Raw genomic sequence first — 19131 nt, 5'->3', positions numbered from 1 at the left:
TTTAAGTCTCTGAAGAAGGAAATTAAAGAAGATCTCAGAAGATAGAAAGATCTCTCATGCTCATTCATATATTGAAAAGATCAACATAGTAAATAAAATGGCCATCGTGCCCAAAGCAAACTACAGATTCAATGCAATCTTCATCAGAATTTCAAAACATGCTCCAGAACACATGAACACATGCTTCACCATGTTTGTAGCATCCTTATTTATAACAGCCAGAACATGGAAAGAACCCAGATGTCCTTCAATAAATGAATTGATACAAAAAATTGTGGTAACAATATAAAAGGAAGTATTAAATGGGATGGGAAAGCAGGGTAGCTGATGATGAATGTAGAGAAATAATTAATGTTGAAGACCTTTGAAAAAGCCATGCAAAAACATATTACTGTAGTTGTTTTCTAAAATGCATATACATATATGCCTTTATACTTATACATATACATTTATATATACACATATGAAAGGAGTTAAAATGGATTATCCTTTAATCAGTTGATGATGCCACTCCTGACACCATAGGCTATCAAATAAAAAGCCACGTGCCAGGTATGGGTTACCTCCATTCGAGTTTTTGTTACTTGATGTTTTTAGACCCCTCAACATTGCATGCTATTGTCTTTGTTCTCCTTTACTTTTGAGAACTAGATGGTAAAACTCTACTGCTAAAGACATCATACATGTGCAGTTTTGGACATGGAGAAATCAAGCTGGTACTGTGCTGGACATTCAAGAAAAAAAAAGAAGAAAAGAAAAAAACATCATGCTCAATCCTTACACACCAAAAAAACTTTGACTAATTTTGGGTTACATCCTGTTTTACATGTACTTTATGCTCATCGTAACTAGTAAGACCTTAATGAACACTATCAAACCTTTGAGAAAAAAAAAAGCCAAGCACTGACAAAAATGTATTCCTATACTTTTGTGCAAAAATGCTTTAAATTTGTTCATTTATTTTTGTTTTTTAAAATAAAGTTGTTCAAAAAAAAAGTCTAGAGACTGACACCCCAGAAACAATTCACAGACTGTGTGAAGTTCAAGAAAAGAAAAAAGAAAAGAAAAGAAAAGAAAAAACCATTATGTTTACTCCTTATACACCAAGAAAACTGTGATTAATTCCACGTTACATCCTGTTTTACATGTACTTTATGCTCATTGTAACTAGTAAGATCTTAATGCACACTATCAAACCTTAAAAAAAAAAAGCAAAAAGCCAAGCAATGACAAAAATGTATTTGTATACTTTTATGCAAAACTGCTTAAAATTTGTACTTTTATCTTTGTTTTTTAAAATAAAGTTCTTCAATAAAAAAAAGTCTAGAGACTGGAAGCAGGAACCCGCAAGACAGCTTGCAGTGCCTATACTCTGATCCAGCTCGTCCCCTTCACGGTTAGTCCTCTGCAATGCCCACCATCAGTCTAGCATGTCAGCTACATGATGCTCACCTTCTCCAGCATCTCTACTTTCTCTTTCTTGTTCTCTCTCCATAGTCTTTTTTAACTTTTTTATTAGATACTCTGTATTTACATTTGAGATGTTATCTCTGCCCCACTCCCATCCAACCTCCCCCTTCAGGTGCCTTCACAAAGGTGCACTCCCTTCTGATCCCCCTCTCCACCCCACTGCCTTGTCATTCCCCTACATTGGGATAACAAGCCCTCTCTGGAACAAAACCCTCTTCTAAAATTGTTGCCAGACACTGCTATCTTCAGCTACATACACAACTGGATCAAGAGGTCTCTAAAGTGGGCACAAAGTTTGGTGTTTTACTCCATGGGAGTTTTGGAGGGTTTGGTTGATTGATAACGTTATCTTCCCATGAGGTTGCAACACCTTTCAGCCCCTGAGATCCTCTCTTCCATCTCTTGTAGTCTGTTGGTGATGCTTGCATCTGTGACTCCTGATTTCTGTTTTTTGGTTTTCCATCTATAAGGTTGTCTCTTTTCTTGTTTTCTTTATTGTTTCTATTTCCATTTTCAATTTCTTTATCTGTTTGGTTGTTTTTCTGTAGTTCTTTGAGTGATTTTTCCAGGTTCTCCTGTAATTCATGTGCTTCTCCAAGATCTCCATCATCATCATGAAGTATGATTTCAAGTCTAAGTTTTGTTTTTTCTGCAATTTTTGCAATCCACTACTTGCTGTGGTGGGGTTCTGATGTTGCCAGGTTGTCTTGGTTTCCATTGCTTAGGTTTTTTCGCTTTCCTCTTGCTGTCTTGTTATCTGTGATTATAAGTGATTTTGTTGTCTCTGAGTGGAGCCTGTTTCTCCTGTGGATCCGAGGGCCTGTGGGCTCAGGAAGGAAATTGCTTCTGGGTGTTTGGCTCTTTGTAGTCAGGCAGTGAGTTTTGATTGAAGTGACTAAGTTCTGTCTCCATGGGCTCAGGTGGGAGAACTCTTGTGAGGCTATTCTGGGAGCTCAGCCATTTGCAGGCAGGTCCTGAGTCATGATGGCGGTCACCCTGTACTCTTGCTGGGCCAGAAAGGACCAGATCCAGAAGTACAGGACACTAGTTGGCCTCCAGGGGCTCCAGGCTATCCCTCCCAGGACAGCCTGAAGGGTGTGTGGCAAGCTCTCTGTGGCTCAGTTGGAAGAGTACTTGCAAGGTTGTTCCAGGGTCTTGATAGCACTCACCTGGCTCTCTCATGTGGGCTCAGGTGGGAGAGCCTGTGTAAGGCTTCTCTGCAGGCTCAGCCATGTGCAGAGGGGTATTGAATCTTCCTTCTGCTTTCCTACCGCTCTTCCGAGCTCCCAGGCTCTCTCCCTATTAATTTTCTTCTCAAAAAAAATTGTGTGTGTGTGTGTGTGTGTGTGTGTGTGTGTGTGTGTAGTCTAGACAAGTTTGCAAGATCCATGACCCAGATTTCTGATAATTATCCTTATTTTTATGTCGTTATCTCTCTTTTCAGTCTACCTCCATCTAAAAATGCCTTTTGCTCTGTCCTTTGTCCTTTGTTTCCCCCTTACTTCTTGTCTGTAAAACCAATATTAATCACTATTCTTTCTCTGATTTTTCTTTCTTTTCATAAATAAAGCACACACTAGATAATATATTAATGTCTCCATAAAATCACTGCCTTTTAGTTTCTACCATTTTATTTTTATATTAGGCTTACTCTGTAATAATTTTTGTTTCTAACAATATTCTAGTCTCAGGGAAATATTTGGGATCAAGTCTGGCACCGTGGTACCAGCCTAATAGAAGAAAACAGTTCCTCAATTATACCATAACCTAGTTCTTTTGACCATTCTACTGAAAGAATTAAGGTAGTTTATTGTAATTACCCTATTACAATTTCAAATATGCAAACCAACATACACACACACACACACACACACACACACACACACACCATACATGCTAAGAACAAGAATGTAAGTAAAACTGAAGCAATATGACTTTTGAAAAAATGAGCAATCCAACAGTGAGAGCTAAGAGTACATTAGATAAATATTGGATAAAGAATTCAAAATAATAATGATAAATACATTGAGAAAATCAAAGGACACACTAATGAATTACTAAATGAATTTCAAGTGAACACAAACTTGAATAAAATTTGTAGGTTGATATATGAAAATATAATTCAATAAGAAGAGATTCTGAAGAAAAAAAATAGCGAATTAGTAAAAAGTCTAGCACATAGATTATATCAGGAGGAGAACAAAACAACAAGTAAAAGGAGCCCTTCCTATATCATATCATAGGATAAAGTATTAAATAAATAGACCAAAGAAATATAGTGATTGCCACAGGGAAAAAGGCTAAGTTATACTAAAGGCAGTCCCATTGGATTCACAGTTGATTGACCCACAGAAACTTTTTTAAACAGCAGCAAGGAAGGATGTGTTCCAATTTAAAAGACTGTGGCTGCCAAGCCAGGCTGAGTAAGAGAAGAAAACTTTACAGAATCAAAGTAGGCTAAACAAGGTTATGATTACTAAGCCAGCATCACAGTAGGTACAGGGCAAAAATCTTTCAGTGTGGAGAGAAATGTAAACATGTCCATGAGCATACATGGAAGCGTGAGCTCTAGAGGTCTGAGAATGAGCCTAGCCATTGTAAACTGACCATCACATTCCACCTGCTCACAGAGCTAGAGACCCTCGGTTTCTACTCAGAAAATATAGTATAAAATAAAGGTCATGTCCTAAAGCAAGATTGCCCAGTTTAAACTCTGATTCCACCATCTCTGAGCTGTGAGCTCTTGGTACAAACTCTTCTAACTCCATTGCTTCCGATTATTCCTAATGATTTTGTTCATATAAAGGTTAAGAATAGAGACCTATAAAAAATGAGATGCTTAGCATGCATCCCAAGGATATTTGTCCATAACCATGATTTCTTAAGCTAAAGGCTTAAAAACCATTTTCTTAGAAAACATTCAGTTGTGTACTGAAGAAATCTCCACTTAGAGCTAGAGAGGACCAATGGTCCAGAGAACTCACTATTCTTCCAGAGGACATAAGGTTGGTTTCCAACACACACGTGGTGGCCCTGTAACAATTTGATATAAATGAACTTAAGCAGACAAACAGAAACAAACATAAACAAAAAAGTAAGAAAAGATATCTCCTTATAATGTCTCATTTTAAGGTTTAATTCATGAAGCAGTCTAATCTTTCTCTGCCTATAAAAAGAATCATATAATCACACACAACAGTCAAAACCCACATGTGTAGAAATGGAAAGAGAGCAATCTAAACAGCTGCAAAAATGTAGTGAAAATTTTGACCAACTGGCAAACACCAGATTCCTCTAAAAGATCAGTCACTTCTCAGGTTGAGCCCAAATTTCCACAGCTGGATATAGGCCAAAACTTGTTATGGTGTGTAACTACTCAAAAAGATGCCAAAAAAACATATTTTATGGTCAATTTTCCCATTTGTAAATGTTATCAACTAAAGTAAAACTCATGAAAAAGGGGTAGAAACACAGGCAAGTAGCTTAATGCACACAAGCTCATGCAAAATTTAAAAACAGAAAAGCAAAACTCGCAAGGTTTTTTTGTCTAAGACATGTATGTATGTATGTATGTATGTATGTATGTATGTATGTATATATATATATATATATATATATATATACATATATATGCCAAATTTGAGCTACACCTACCAATTTTTTAGCTTTAGGGAAAAATATAAAATGTAAGAAATGTGTGGCGTGTGTCCACTGATCAAAAAAAAAAAAAAAAAAAGGCGTAAGGCAATTTGTATCATTCTCTCACACACTTGATGTGCATATAATTGTTAATAAACAGACTTTGCTAGTTATTTCTTAAAATCAAATAAAAATGAGAGAAAACCCTGTGCCCTTAAGCACAAATAAAACTTAAACAGTTTCCAAGGGATGTCGGTGCTGTTTACCCATGAGGAAAGAGTGCCCGCAGTGGGAAAGAGAAGCTGAAGTATAAAGCAAGGGAAAGCTCAGACATAAGGAGTGTGGACATCCATCCAGTCTCAACTTCCCCATTCGGTGTTAGCTGGAAGTCATTAGCACCTAATTTGATATTATATGTATGGAGTGACTTTGTTGTTTTTCATGGAAGCTTCATGAAACTCTGTCCTCTCCAGAGACTTGAAGCAAATTGCCTAGTCAATTTCTCCTGGTTGTTTTGAGCACACAACTATATTATTTTTTGCTATCTATCATCTATCTGCCTATTTATTTATAATATATATCTGCCATCTAACTATCTATCATCTCTTTACCTACTATTTTTTTTTTACTTTGCTTCCCATGTTTAATAAACTCATTCAAAGCTGAAGGCTATTGTAGAATGTTCTTTGCATCTTACAGAAAATTAGAACCTCACAAGCACTATGTAATTTTTAAAATAAATTTTAGTTGGAACAATTAATACTTTCTTTATACATTTACTTTAAAAATAACATATAACACAGATAGGTAGGTAGACAGGGATACAAGTAGGTAGGTAGGTAGGTAGGTAGATAGATAGATAGATAGATAGATAGATAGATAGATAGATAGATAGACAGATAGATAGATGATAGATAGATAGAGAGAGAGAGAGAGAGAGAGAGAGAGAGAGAGAGAGATGATAGATAGATGATAGACAGATATGAAAAATGCCCTATTATAAAACTTCACCTCAAAGGAACTGAATTTATTCCAATGCTTTAAGCAGGAGGTGTTAAGTTCTGGGTGAATTTTACTGTTTTGTGTCATGAGCTCTCAGCTCAGGGTGCAATCTAGCCAAGAAAAAAATCAAGTTGTGGTCCCTTGAGAAGGGTGAGATGGGAGAGTTTCTGAGATCTCTTTCGGTTCTGGAAGTGTTAATCTTATCTGGCAATGAAGTATTTGAAAACTACACTGTGTCCTTGGAGATCTTATCTCTTTAAAGAATATAGAATTTCCTGATGCCTGACTCCAGATTCAAATAAATGACTCCCAAGTCAGATCACATGATTCTTGTATTCCAGTAGCTGATGCCTAAATTTAGGCAGGAGATACTGGACTATGTGATCTAGTAGAACCAGCCCCACAACCATTACCAGTAAGAAGTGAAGAAGGTCATTCATCCCTAGATGGCCCTGGGTAGAGAAAAGCAATTTCTTAAAACAAAAAATCTTCAGGCTTTATGATGGACTTTACCACTGAACGTTATGATTTGATCCTGGGCAAACTGTTCCACTCAGACAGAAACTTCTTCAAATTCGACATGGATTATAAAAACTGTAATATGCTCTCTGTGTTTCTCTCCATTCTCTCCTCTCCCCTCTTCACCCCCATGTGCACCCCGTGGTTCTGGGTGTCAGGGCATGGGGCATGCTAGGCAAGCACATTACCACTGACCTTTGGCAGCCTATTTCTTTTCTATTACAGAAGAGGAAAAAGACGAACCTCAGGTTTGGACTGACTTGGCTAAAAGGAAGATGAAAAGCTGAACATGTGGCTTATATTTTCAATGGTTTATTTAATTTCAATTAGAAAAATAAATGACCACATGCTTAGACATAAGAATGGTACAAAATGGTATATAATAACACAATGGCTATTTTCCTCTTTTTCTTCCCCATGCACTTACTCTTCCTCCTAATGTGTTATCTCCCTCTGTCTGTTTTCAAACCAGAGGTAAAAACTGACCTGAGTGTTATTCTGTATCTTGCTTTTTCACTAAGAAAAACCCCAGAGCACATTCCCTAGCTATGCATATGAACCTTTTTTTCAATTATAAGGACACAAAGTAAAGCAGTTCATTGATATATGTAATGAGTTAATTCGAACTTTTACCAAATGGACATAGGTGTTTATGAAAAGCTCACTGGCCTTCTACTACTCAGAATATGGCTGGTTTACCACCTTACACAAATCTCTTTGGACAGATGAGCCTAATGGAAGCTGGAAAAAAGTACTCTTTTTTTTTTTAAATTCTGCTGTTCACATATTCTCCAAAAAAGAAACTACTTAAAAATATTTAACTCCCATAATGTCTCTCTGTCTCTGTCTCTATCTCTCTCTCTCTCTCTCTCTCTCTCTCTCTCTCTCTCTCTCTCTCTCTCTCACACACACACACACACACACACACACACATACACACACACAAACACACACACACACACACACACACACACACACAACTATCTATACCCCATGAGTTTCAGACAATTGGATTCATCTGCTTTATTTTATCAGGAAGCAATATTTTTGTTTCTTTTTAACACAAAGCTTATCACAATATTGTAGGAAACATAAGGTGGTTCCTAACTGCCTAGAAGATTGTTTGTTCATTTTCTCATTCCTGTCCTTTTAGCAACACTGCACTGATGCCTCTAATAAAAACCGAGTACCCAACACACTCTCTTCCCAAGTGCTAGCAGATTCAGCAAAAGAATGAATAATCTAAGGAAAGTTCACTCTGTAATAGCTTGGCTTGATTCATAAAGCAAATGAGGATTTGATCACTTTCTTCCTTGGACAATAACAACAAAGAGTTTCGTCAATTGTAAACAGGACTCTTGCACAAGTGGACTAAGATGAGAGGCACTGGAATTTTAAATGGTGTTTGGCCAAGAAGCTAACAAGACCAGGAAAGCAGCCATGTATATCATTCTGTCTGATCAGCTTGCTCACACATCTGCAGCGTCAGCAGGCTGCATGCTACGAGGACAGAAACTTAACAGTGACCACATCACTGTGAAGAAAAACATGCGTACCTTAGTCTTTTTCCTTAAGAGACTAAAGATAGTTGTCAACAGCCAGGAAACCCATGGTTAGTTATAAATATGAAACATCAATTGTTCCAGACAAACAGCAGCTTATGTTTGTGAGAGACCAAACTATTATAACAACTTATGCCTCACTGTCCTCTTTCCCCTTGTATATGACATGTCCAAAGGGAGAAAGGTGGCATCCCTTGTTCTCCTGACATCACAGGGCAGTTTTCTAGAAAAATGTTCTGCCTTTGGATAGCACCAATGTTTTCCTGTATTCTGGAAAAATATTGATCTGTATTTGATGATTTGTTTGCTTTGGTTTCATTCCATTTTGGGATTATTTATTAGCCTGGCTGAAATGTTCTGTTTTGTCAACATCTCTCACGTTCCTTTTAACAATCTCATTATTCACAACCATGGCATTGCACCTAACGCTAGTCCGTGGAGGACCTCGGAGGTTACGTGAACCTGCCTTCTGCCACAGGATGCCAGCATTTTCATCGCCAAGTCCTGGGTTTCTCTAACTCACCTAAGCCAATCTAGTGGCAGAAGGATGTATTGGTGTGCCATATCATGTGACAACAATCCTTATATACCCATAGTGTAGCAAGAATAAATTCTTGGTGTCATCTTGGAAGTTGCAGGCCACAGTTGTACATGCTGCCTGTGTGATTCATACAGTACAAAAGCTACACCCTAGAGCCAGAGCAGGCGACTGACGATTTTCACCCACCACTCTCTGCCTTTAGTGCCACATCTGAAGGTGCTGCAATTGAGTATAAAGACAGAGAACGGAGAAGACAGAATCTATGGTTATAGACAAGCAGCTACAGTATAGTGTGGCTCTAAAACATAGATGATAGAGCAGAGTTAATGTTCAACTTGGGAGAAATTATTTAATGTGTAAATAAATACAGCTACCTTTTGAAAGTACATATCAGAAGTTAGGAACCTGATACAATTTCTTTGCAGAGAAACTGAACAATCTGCTCCTTCTTCAGGAGTTAGAAATAAAATAAACCCAGGATTTACAGGAGTCTGTGCAGAGTGTTTAATTCCAGATAAACCACATCAGCCTCTGAACTAAGGAGACCGGGACCCTCCAAAAACTGCAACTGCCTTAGTTACTATTGCTTCAAAAAGACATTACGACCTAAAAGCAAAATGGGGAAGAAAAGATTTATTTGGCTTATACTTCCACAGCACATTTGCCACAGAAGGAAGCTGGGACAGGAGTTCAAGCAGTGCTGGACCAGAGGTGGGAGCTGAGGCAGAGGCCATAGAGGAATGCAGCTTACTTGCTTCCCCTGGCTTGCTCATGCTTCCTTATAGAATCCAGGACCACCAGCCCAGAGATGGCACCACCCACCATGGGCTGGGCCCTCCCCCATTGATTACAATAGAGGAAATGCCTTAGAACTGGATCTCATGGAGGCATTTCCTCAACTGAGTCTCCTTCCTCTCTGATGACTCTAACTTGTGCCATGTTAACACATAGAACTAGCCAGTACATATACTATCACTTAATAAATGAACTTGACCTTTGAGAGTATGACCATGTCAAAGATTAATGTTATTGCCTCCTGAGTAAATTTGTAATAAAATGTTTTCTGTCCTGCATTCTGTGTTTGTTCTCTTTCCTCTGTTTGTGTCTGTCTCTCTCTTTCCTCTCCCCTCTCAATCTTTCTTTTTTTTAACGACTTTATTTTGCAAAACAAAGCTAAATGTACAGATTTTAAACATTTTTTGCTTAAAATTATACATTTTTGTCAGTACTGTTTTTTCAGACATTAAAATAAATTTTACATAAAACCATGTGAATATATTTTTTAGTCAGTACTTGATTATTTTCAAGGGCTTGACAGTATGCATTGAAAACCTACTAGTTACAATAAGCATAAAGTACATGTAAAACAAAACGCAACATGGAAATAGTCAAAGTCTTCTTGTTTTGTGAATATATGTATATTTTTTGTTTTCTCTATTTCTTGGACTTCATACAGTCTGTGAGTTGTTTCTGGGGGAGTGCAAGCTTCTGGGGTTAGCATCCCACTATCAGTGACTGCATATTATGTCTGTTCTTTTGTGACTGGGTTATCTCACTCAGGATGATCTTCTCTAGATGTAGCCATTTTCTTAAGAATTTGGTTAAGTCATTGTTTCTGGTGGCTGAGTAGTATTCCATTGTGTATATGTACCACAATTTTTGTATCCATTCGTCTTCTGAAGGACATCTGGGATCCTTCCAGCTTCTGGCTATTATAAATAGAGCCGCTATGAACATTGCGGTGCATATATCTTTGTTGTGTATTAAAGGGTCTCTGTGGTATATGCCCAGAAGTGGAATAGCTGGGTCTTCAGGTAGTACTATATCCAATTTTCTGAGGTATCACCAGAAAGATTTCCAGAGTGGTTGTATTAGTTTGCAACCCCACCAACAGTGGAGAAGTGTTCATCTTTCTCCGGAGCCTCGCCAGCATCTGCTGTCATCTGAGTTTTGGATCTTGGCCAATCTGACTGGTGTGAGGTGGAATCTTAGGGTTGTTTTGATTTGCATTTCCCTGATGGCTAAGGATGTCAAGCACTTCCTCAGATGTTTCTCGGCCATTCGGTGTTCCTCAACTGAAAATGATTAGTTTAGCTCTGTACCCCATTTTTTAATAGGGTTATTTGATTCTCTGGTGTCTAGCTTTTTGAGTTCCTTGTACACCTTGGATATTAGGCCTCTATCTGATGTGGTGTTGGTAAAGATCTTTTCCCATTCTGTTGGTTGCCCTTTTGTTTTCTTGACGATGTCCTTAGCCTTACAGAAACTTTGCAATCTCATTAAGTCCCATTTGTTAATCTTTGACCTTAGAGCTTGATCCATTGGTGTTTTGTTCAGGAAATTTTCTCCTGTGCCTATGTGTTCTAAGGTTTTCCCTACTTTCTCATCTAATAGTTTCAGTGTATCTGGTTTAAACTGGAGATCTTTAATCCACTTACACTTGAGCTTTGTACAAGGAGATAAGAAAGGTTCTATTTTCATTCTTTTGCATGTTGAGTGCCAGTTGGACCAGCACCAATTGTTGAATAGGCTGTCCTTTTTCCATTGAATGTTTACTGCTCCTTTGTCAAAAATCAGGTGACCATATACATGAGGGCTCATTTCTGGATCTTCTATTCTATTCAATTGATCCACCTGCCTATTTCTGTACCAGTACCATGCAGTTTTCAGCACAATTGCCTTGTAATATAGCTTGAGGTCAGGGATAGTGATTCCCGCAGATGTTTTTTTGTTGTTGAGGATGGATTTCGCTATTCTAGGTCTTTTGTTATTCCATATGAAATTGCACATTGATCTTTCCAATTCCATGAAGAACTGGGTTGGAATTTTGATGGGGATTGCATTGAATCTGTAGATTGATTTTGGTAGGATTGCCATTTTTAATATGTTGATCTTTCCAATCCATGAGCATGGGAGATCTTTCCATTTTCTGAGATCCTCCTCAATTTCTTTCTTTAGAAGTTTGAAGTTCTTGTCATACAGGTCCTTCACTTGCTTAGTTACAGTCACACTAAGGTATTTCATAGTTTTTGTAACCATTGTGAAGGGTACCTTTTCCTTAATTTCTTTCTCCACATGTTTGTCCTTTGAGTATAGGAAGGCTACTGATTTGTTTGAGTTAATTTTGTATCCGGCCACGTTGCTGAACTTGTTTATCAGCTGTAGGAGTTCTCTGGTGGAATTTTTGGGGTCACTCAAGTACACTACCATGTCATCAGCAAAGAGTCATATTTTTATCTCTTCCTTTCCGATTTGTATCCCCTTGATCTCCTTTTGCTGTCTAATTGCTCCAGCCAGGACTTCCAGTACTATGTTGAATAGGTAGGGGTAGAGTGGGCAGCCTTGTCGAGTCCCTTATTTTAGTGGAATTGCTTCAAGTTTCTCGCCATTAAGTTTGATGTTGGCTGTTGGTTTGCTGTATATTGCTTTTATTATGTTTAAATATGGGCCTTGGATTCCTGTTCTTTCCAGGACTTTTAACATGAAGGGGTGTTGGATTTTGTCGAATGCTTTCTCAGCATCTAGTGAGATGACCATGTGATTTTGGTCTTTAAGTTTGTTTATATGGTGGATTACATTGATGGATTTCCTTATGTTAAACCATCCCTGCATCCCAGGGATGAAGCCTACTTGGTCATGATGACTGATGGTTTTGATGTGTTCTAAGATTCGGTTAGCAAGGATTTTGTTGAGTATTTTTGCATCAATGTTCATAAGTGAGATTGGTCTGAAGTTCTCTTTCCTTGTAGGGTCTTTGTGTGGTTTAGGTACGAGGGTTATTGTAGCCTCAAAAAATGAGTTGGGTAAAATTCCATCTGATTCTATCTTTTGGAATAGTTTGGCGAATATTGGTGTTATATCCCCAATAAATGTCTGATAAAATTCTGCACTGAACCCGTCTGGACCTGGGCTTTTTTTGGTTGGGAGGCTTTTGATGACTTCTTCTATTTCTTTAGGTGTTATCGGGTTATTTACATGGTTTACTTGGTCCTGGTTAAACTTTGGGACCTTGTATCTGTGTAGGAATTCGTCCATTTCCTCCAGATTTTCCAATTTTGTGGAGTATAAGTTTTTGTAGGAGGATCTGATGATTTCTTGAATATCCTTAGTTTCAGTTGTTATGTACCACTTTCCTTTCTGATTTTGTTAATTTTGATACTCTCTCTTTGCCCTTTAGTTAGTCTGGCTAGGGGTTTATCAATCTTGTTGATTTTCTCAAAGAACCAACTCTTTGTTTTGTTGATTTTTTCAATGGTTCTTTTTGTTTCTATTTGGTCTATTTCTGCCCTAATTTTGATTATTTCTTGCCGTCTACTCTTTTTGGGTATATCTGCTTCCTTTTGTTCTAGGGCTTTTTGCTGTGCTGTCAGGTTGCTGATGTGAGCTCTCTCCAGTTTCTTTTTGGAAGCACTTAGGGCTATGAGTTTTCCTCTCAATACTGCTTTCATTGCATCCCATAGGTTTGGGTATGTTGTGTTATTGTTTTCGTTGAATTCTAGAAAGTCCTTAATTTCTTTCTTTATTTCTGCTTTGACCCTGCTATCCTTTAAGAGAGCGTTGTTTAGTTTTCATGTGTATGTGGGATTTTTGTTGTCTTTGTTGTTGTTAAAGACTGGCCATAGACCATGGTGATCTGAGAGGATGCATGGGAGTATTTCAATCTTCTTATATCGATGAAGGCTCGTTCTGTGCCCAATTAAGTGGTAAATTTACTAGAAGGTGCCATGGGGTGGTGAGAAGAAGATGTATTCTTTTACTTTAGGATAGTATGTTCTGTATATATATATTAATTCTAGTTGGTTCAAAGTCTCTGCTAGATTTGCAGTGTCCTTGTTCAGTTTCTGTTTCCCTGATCTGTCCATTGGTGAGAGTGGGGTATTAAAGTCTCCCACTATTATTGTATGGGGTGAAATGTGTTTTTTGAGCTTTAGTAGAGTTTCTTTTTGAATGTGGGTGATTTTTTATTTGGAGCATATATGTTAAGGATTGAGAGTTCCTCCTGACAGATTTCCCCGGTAATGAGTATAAAGTGTCCTTCTTTATCTTTTTTGATAACTTTTGGTTGGAAATTTACTTTATTCAATATTAGAATAGCCACTCCAGCTTGCTTCTTGGAGCTGTTTGCTTGGAAGTTTTTTTCCCACCCTTTTACTCTGAGATAGTGTCTGTCTCTGTCTCTGAGATGAGTTTCCTGTATGCAGCAAAAGGCTGGATTTTGTTTATGTATCCAGTCTGATAGTCTATGTCTCTTTATTGGGGAGTTGAGACCATTTATGTTAATAGATATCAAGGAATAATTGTTTCTGTTTCCTGCCATTTTTGCTTTTTTGGGTTGAGTTGTGTCTGTGTTTTTTTTCTTCTTTTAGTTTTCTTGTTTAGGAGTTTTCTTGTTTTTACTAGGCTGTATTTTCCCTCTTTGTATTGGGCTTTCCACCTATAATTCGTTGTAGTGCTGGGTTTCTGGTCAGATATTGTGTGAATTTTGATTTGTCTTGAAATATCTTTGTCTCTCCATCGATGGTGATTGATAGTTTTGCTGGGTATAGCAGCTTGGGCTGGCACTTGTGCTCTCTTAAGGAGTGCATGATGTCTGTCCAGGCTCTTCTAGCTTTCATAGTCTCTGTTGAGAAATCGGGTGTGAGTCTGATTGGTCTGCCTTTATATGTTACCTGACCTTTTTCCCTTACTGCTTTTAGTATTCTTTCTTTACTTTGGGCACTTGATGTTTTTACTATTATATGTCGGGAGGTATTTCTTTACTGGTCCAACCTATTTGGAGTTCTGAAGGCTTCTTTTATGCTCGTGGTCATCTCATTCTTGAGGGTAGGGAAGTTTTCTTCTATGATTTTGTTGAAGATATTTACTGTGCCTCTTAGTTGATACTCTTCTCCCTCTTCTATTCCTATTATCCTTAGGTTCGGTCTTCTCATTGTGTCTTGTATTTCCTGGACATTTTGGGTTAGGAGCTTTTTGTTTTTTGCATCTTCTCTGGCTGTTTTGTCTATGTTTGCAATGTTGTCTTCTGCCCCCGAGATTCTCTCTTCGATCTCTTGTAATCTGTTGGAAATGCTTGCTTCTGTGACTCCTGATTTCTTTTTTTGGTGTTCTGACTCTAGGGTTATTTCTTTTAGCATTTTCTTTATTGTGTCAATTTCTGTTTTAATTTCTCTCTTCCATTCCTTTATTTCTTTGGTTCTGTTTTCCTCTCGTTCTTTGAGTTCTTTGAGTGTTTTTCTTGTTTCTTCTTTAAAAGCTTCTGAATCTTTTTGCTTTTCCTCCCTTTCTTGTTTAAGTAACTCTATCAGCGTCTTGAGGCATGATTTCAGGTCTGTGTCTTTTTTTTCTGGAGTGTTTGGAATTCCGATATTTCTACTATGGGAGAGCTGGGTTCTGGTGTTGCTAGATTGTCTTGGTTTCCTTGGGATATACCCTTTCTCTTTCCTCTTGCCATTTTGTTGTTAGTGATATGTTCTTACCTTTCCCTTGTATCTGGTCTGTGTCCCTGGTACACTTTCCGTGTGCACTCCGCAGAGATCTCTCTACTCCCCGGCAGCCCAGGTTCTGGGTGGCAGCTGGGCCAGGCTCCGCTCTGCGTCCTGAAGTCGCCTCCGGGTGGAAACAGACGTTCCTAAGATCTGTTCCTGGTCACAGATGCTCAGCCTCTACGAGCCACCTTTCCGGCTGGCAGGTGGGCCAGGTTCCGCTCTGCGTCCTGAAATCGTCTCCGGGTGGGAACAGAAGTTCCTAAGATCTGTTCCCGGTCACTGGATCGGGGAGGACAGGGCAGGTCAGGGCAGGGGGTGCCCTTTCCGTGTGCACTCCGCAATGATCCCTCTGCTCCCCAGCAGCCTAGGTCTCCCACTCACCAGTTGCTCAGCCTGTACGAGCTGCCTTTCCGGCAGGCAGTTGGGCCAGGCTCCGCTCTGTGTCCTGAAGTTGTCTCCGGGTGGGAACAGAAGTTCCTAAGATCTGTTCCCGGTTACAGTTGCTCAGCCTGTAAGAGCCGCCTTATGGCTGGCAGTTGGGCCAGGCTCCGCTCTGAGTCCTCCTCTCAATCTTTCTTTTGCTGTCTGTCTCTGTCTGTGTGTCTGTCTTTGTGTCTGTCTGTGTGTCTGTCTCTCCCCATTAAGCCTCAAAGAGACCCTCACCAAACACAGACCCTCTGCACCCTAATACCAAACCTGTAGCAGATAAATGTACATTCTACAGTACTACTAAACACTTTCATCTGTATAAATATTCGTTTTTCAATTTTGTTGCTTTGAGGGCATATACCTTGAAAGTTAGACTAGACGGGAGCTGGAGTTAAGAACATTAGAATCTTCTGTTGAGTTCATAGATACAGATGGAATCTAGTTCATCATACTAGTTATGAGACTAGAATCATCACATGATCCTGTGTAACATTGAAGGAGCATTTAGAAAGTACAAAGTGGGTTCTTCTCCTGGTTCCAGTGGCAAGAGGAGGAGGAAGCCAGGAGAGGTGCGACTGCTGCTGTCACCGCAGCAGCCACCACGCTTGTGGGACACACACGTGGTGTGAGGAAGGAGGATAAGTGAAACCTAGGCGGGAGCCAGCTGCGGGGGAGGGTTGGTGGCAGGGAGGCGATGGCAGAGATTGTTAAACTCAACATTGACAGTATGATCCATCAGCTGCTGGAAGTGAGAGGCTCCAAGCCAGGCCAAAATGTCCAGCTCCAGGAAAACAAAACCCGAGGACTATACCTAAAGTCTTGGGAGATTTTCCTCAGTTGGCCAATCCTACAACTTGAAGCACCACTCAAGAGATGTGGTGACATCCACAGGCAGTATTATGATGTGCTCCGTCTGTTTGAATACTGTGGCTTCCCTCCAGAAAGCAACTATGTGTTCCTCAGGGACTATGTGGACAGGGGCAAACAGCCACTAGAGACGGTCTGCCTCTTGCTGGCCTACAAAATCAAGTATCTCAGAGGAAGCCATGAGGGTGCCAGCATCAGTAGAATCTACGGACTTTATGATGAGTGTAAGAGAAGATACATTATCTGTGGAAAACGTTCACAGACTGCTTTAGCTGCTTACCGGTAGCAGCCATCGTGGACGAGAAGATATTCTGCTGTCTTGGAGGTTTATCACCAGATCTTCAATCTATGGAACAGATTCAGCAAATTATGAGACCGACTAATGTACCAGATCCAGGTCTTCTTTGTGATTGTTTGTGGTTTCACCCCAATAAAGCTGCATTGAGCTGGAGTGAAAATGACAGAGGAGCGTCCTTCACATTTGGTGCAGAAGTGGTTGCAAAATTTCTCCATAAGCATGATTTGGATCTTATATGTAGAGCCCATCAGGTGGTTGAAGATGGGTATGAGTTTTTTGCAAAGAGTCAGGTAGTGACTCTGTTTTCTGCACCCAACTCCTGTGGCGAGTTTGACAATGCGGGCGCCATGATGAGTGTGGACGAGACCCTCATGTGCTCCTTCCAGATTTTACAACCTGCTGAGAAAAAGAAGCCCAGTACCACGAGACCTGTCACACCACCACGGGGTATGATCACAAAGTGAGCAAAGGAATAGATGTCACTGGACACTGCCTAGTTGGGACTTGTAACATAGGCTACGTAACCTTCCTATCTAAACTGTGATGCTGGCCAGCTTGCCCAGGTGGACCTGTTGGCCTGTCTCCATTCTGATCACTGCTGGCACTTGCTGGTTATAGCAGCAAGTGGAGTGCTTCATTCTCAAGAAAGTGTTACTTTGTGTTTTTAATTTGACCTTTTTTTAAAGCTTAGTATAAATCACGAATAATGTAAATGCTTCTTTTCTTTAGGATATAAAGAGAGCTCTAGGGTGCATGAATCTGTACATGTAATTGTCATAAATGCATTCTGTTGATACAAACTGATACAAACCACTGTGAACATTTTTTTCAAGTTTGTTTGGAAGGGCCTGCTTTCCCTCACTGTCTTGTCATATGCAAACTAGTCACCTGCCACCCACACTGCCCAGGCTGTCTGAAGCATATTCCATGATTAAAGCCATTCACTTCAATGTCTGTGATTCCATCCTAAAGCCAAAGTTTCTGTTGGCCTGTATTGGCACGCCCTGGGCTTGAGGTAGCCAGGGCATCTAGGCTGAGTGCACAGGCCACCACCATGGGGACCCAGAAGCAGGTTATTTTAACTAACAATAGTGATTTAGTGCTGGGTAAGCTCTTAATTATGAAGGTTAATGACAATTTGTACAGTTCCCATGTAGTCTATTCACTGAGCAATCTTTTTACAGTTGGATCAGGCCTGAACCTGTCCGTTCAGAAGGCTTCAAATTATAGCAACAGCACTGCCCTATATGAGTGACTGATAATGCTTGGCTACATTCTTTATTCTGCGGTTTATACAGAACTCACAATATCTATGTCTTTTTTAAACTATGACCTGTTAAAGTGAGTCTGTTTCTACAGATGCCCATGTACAATGTCATGTGCTGAGAATGATTTCAGACTTATTAAATGTGAACTTGTTAAAAGAAAAAAGAAAAGAAAGAATCACATTTCCTTTCAGATTCAGTCCACATACAAGTCCAGTCACCAAAACTCCTTTGAATTTCCACTAACATTAGAACTCCCCACATTTTCTATTTAACTATGTTTGAATATAGGCTCCAGATTTTGCAACTTATTACTTTAAACTTCAAGAAGTGTCCTTCAATTAATATTTTAACTGTAAACATATCATTTCTCTCAGCTTTATGAGGAAAGCTACTTTACAATGATAAACAAATGTCACATCGACAAACATGCCTTAGAATTTTACCTCAGTAGCAAATTTTGAAAACATCTACAGCCTCTGTATCAGGTAGCCCCTGTAATTGTTTTCTGTTTCTACCCCGTCGACTAGGGTCCTGTAGATTGTGAGCACACGTGTGCATGTCTGCACATTCCTCTGTCCCGAAGCAAATATAGTTTGATTGAGTTCATTTCTGCTTGTTTTCTCAAATAAAATGATTTATTTCCAAAGAAAACTAAGCTAAATAAGGAGATATATTGCTCATTGAAAGTTCATAACTATGCATCAAAATTAATAACCTGTTATGCTTAAGAGAACTGAGGAGATTTCATTCAGAGCACAACAAAAGTGTCCTGCAAAATCAAATTCCTCTGTTTGCCAATTTGACCGGAGTTCCAGGAGCAGCGCCTGATCACCTCCCTGGACACGTTGCAAATTGAGCAATCCCAAGGAAGGGTTTCCGGAGGACAGACTGAATCATGTCATGCTGTTAACTAAAGAGTCTCAGGCAAGTCCACTCTAAAGAGTGAGAACAGATGGAAAGCAAACTACAGAGCCAAGTATCAGCACCAGGCCGGCCACGTCAGCCTCTGGTTTAAGAGGCAAGCATAAAGTCGTAGCACAGCTTTAGACCA

At 39.4% G+C, this 19131-nt stretch overlaps 1 protein-coding gene across 2 annotated transcripts; it reads left to right on the top strand.

Annotated features, from left to right (window-relative positions):
* Positions 1 to 16341: 16341 nt before the first annotated feature.
* LOC308430065 (serine/threonine-protein phosphatase PP1-gamma catalytic subunit-like) lies at positions 16342 to 18067 on the top strand (the record flags this gene model as incomplete). 2 transcript variants are annotated; one of them, XM_080929169.1, is made up of 3 exons in its annotated part: positions 16342 to 16738; positions 16840 to 17259; positions 17997 to 18067. In XM_080929169.1, the coding sequence occupies 3 exons, from the start codon at positions 16342 to 16344 to the stop codon at positions 18065 to 18067; spliced, it is 888 nt and encodes a 295-aa protein (XP_080785295.1). The 2 variants fall into 2 exon arrangements, with proteins under 2 accessions (XP_080785295.1, XP_080785294.1); XM_080929168.1 differs by having other exon boundaries at positions 16777 to 17259.
* Between the last annotated feature and the right edge of the window lie 1064 nt (positions 18068 to 19131).

The sequence above is a fragment of the Micromys minutus genome (genome assembly GCF_963924665.1).
Source record: "Micromys minutus genome assembly, chromosome: 15".
NCBI lineage: Eukaryota > Metazoa > Chordata > Mammalia > Rodentia > Muridae > Micromys > Micromys minutus.
This window is presented reverse-complemented; position numbering and strand designations above follow the sequence as displayed.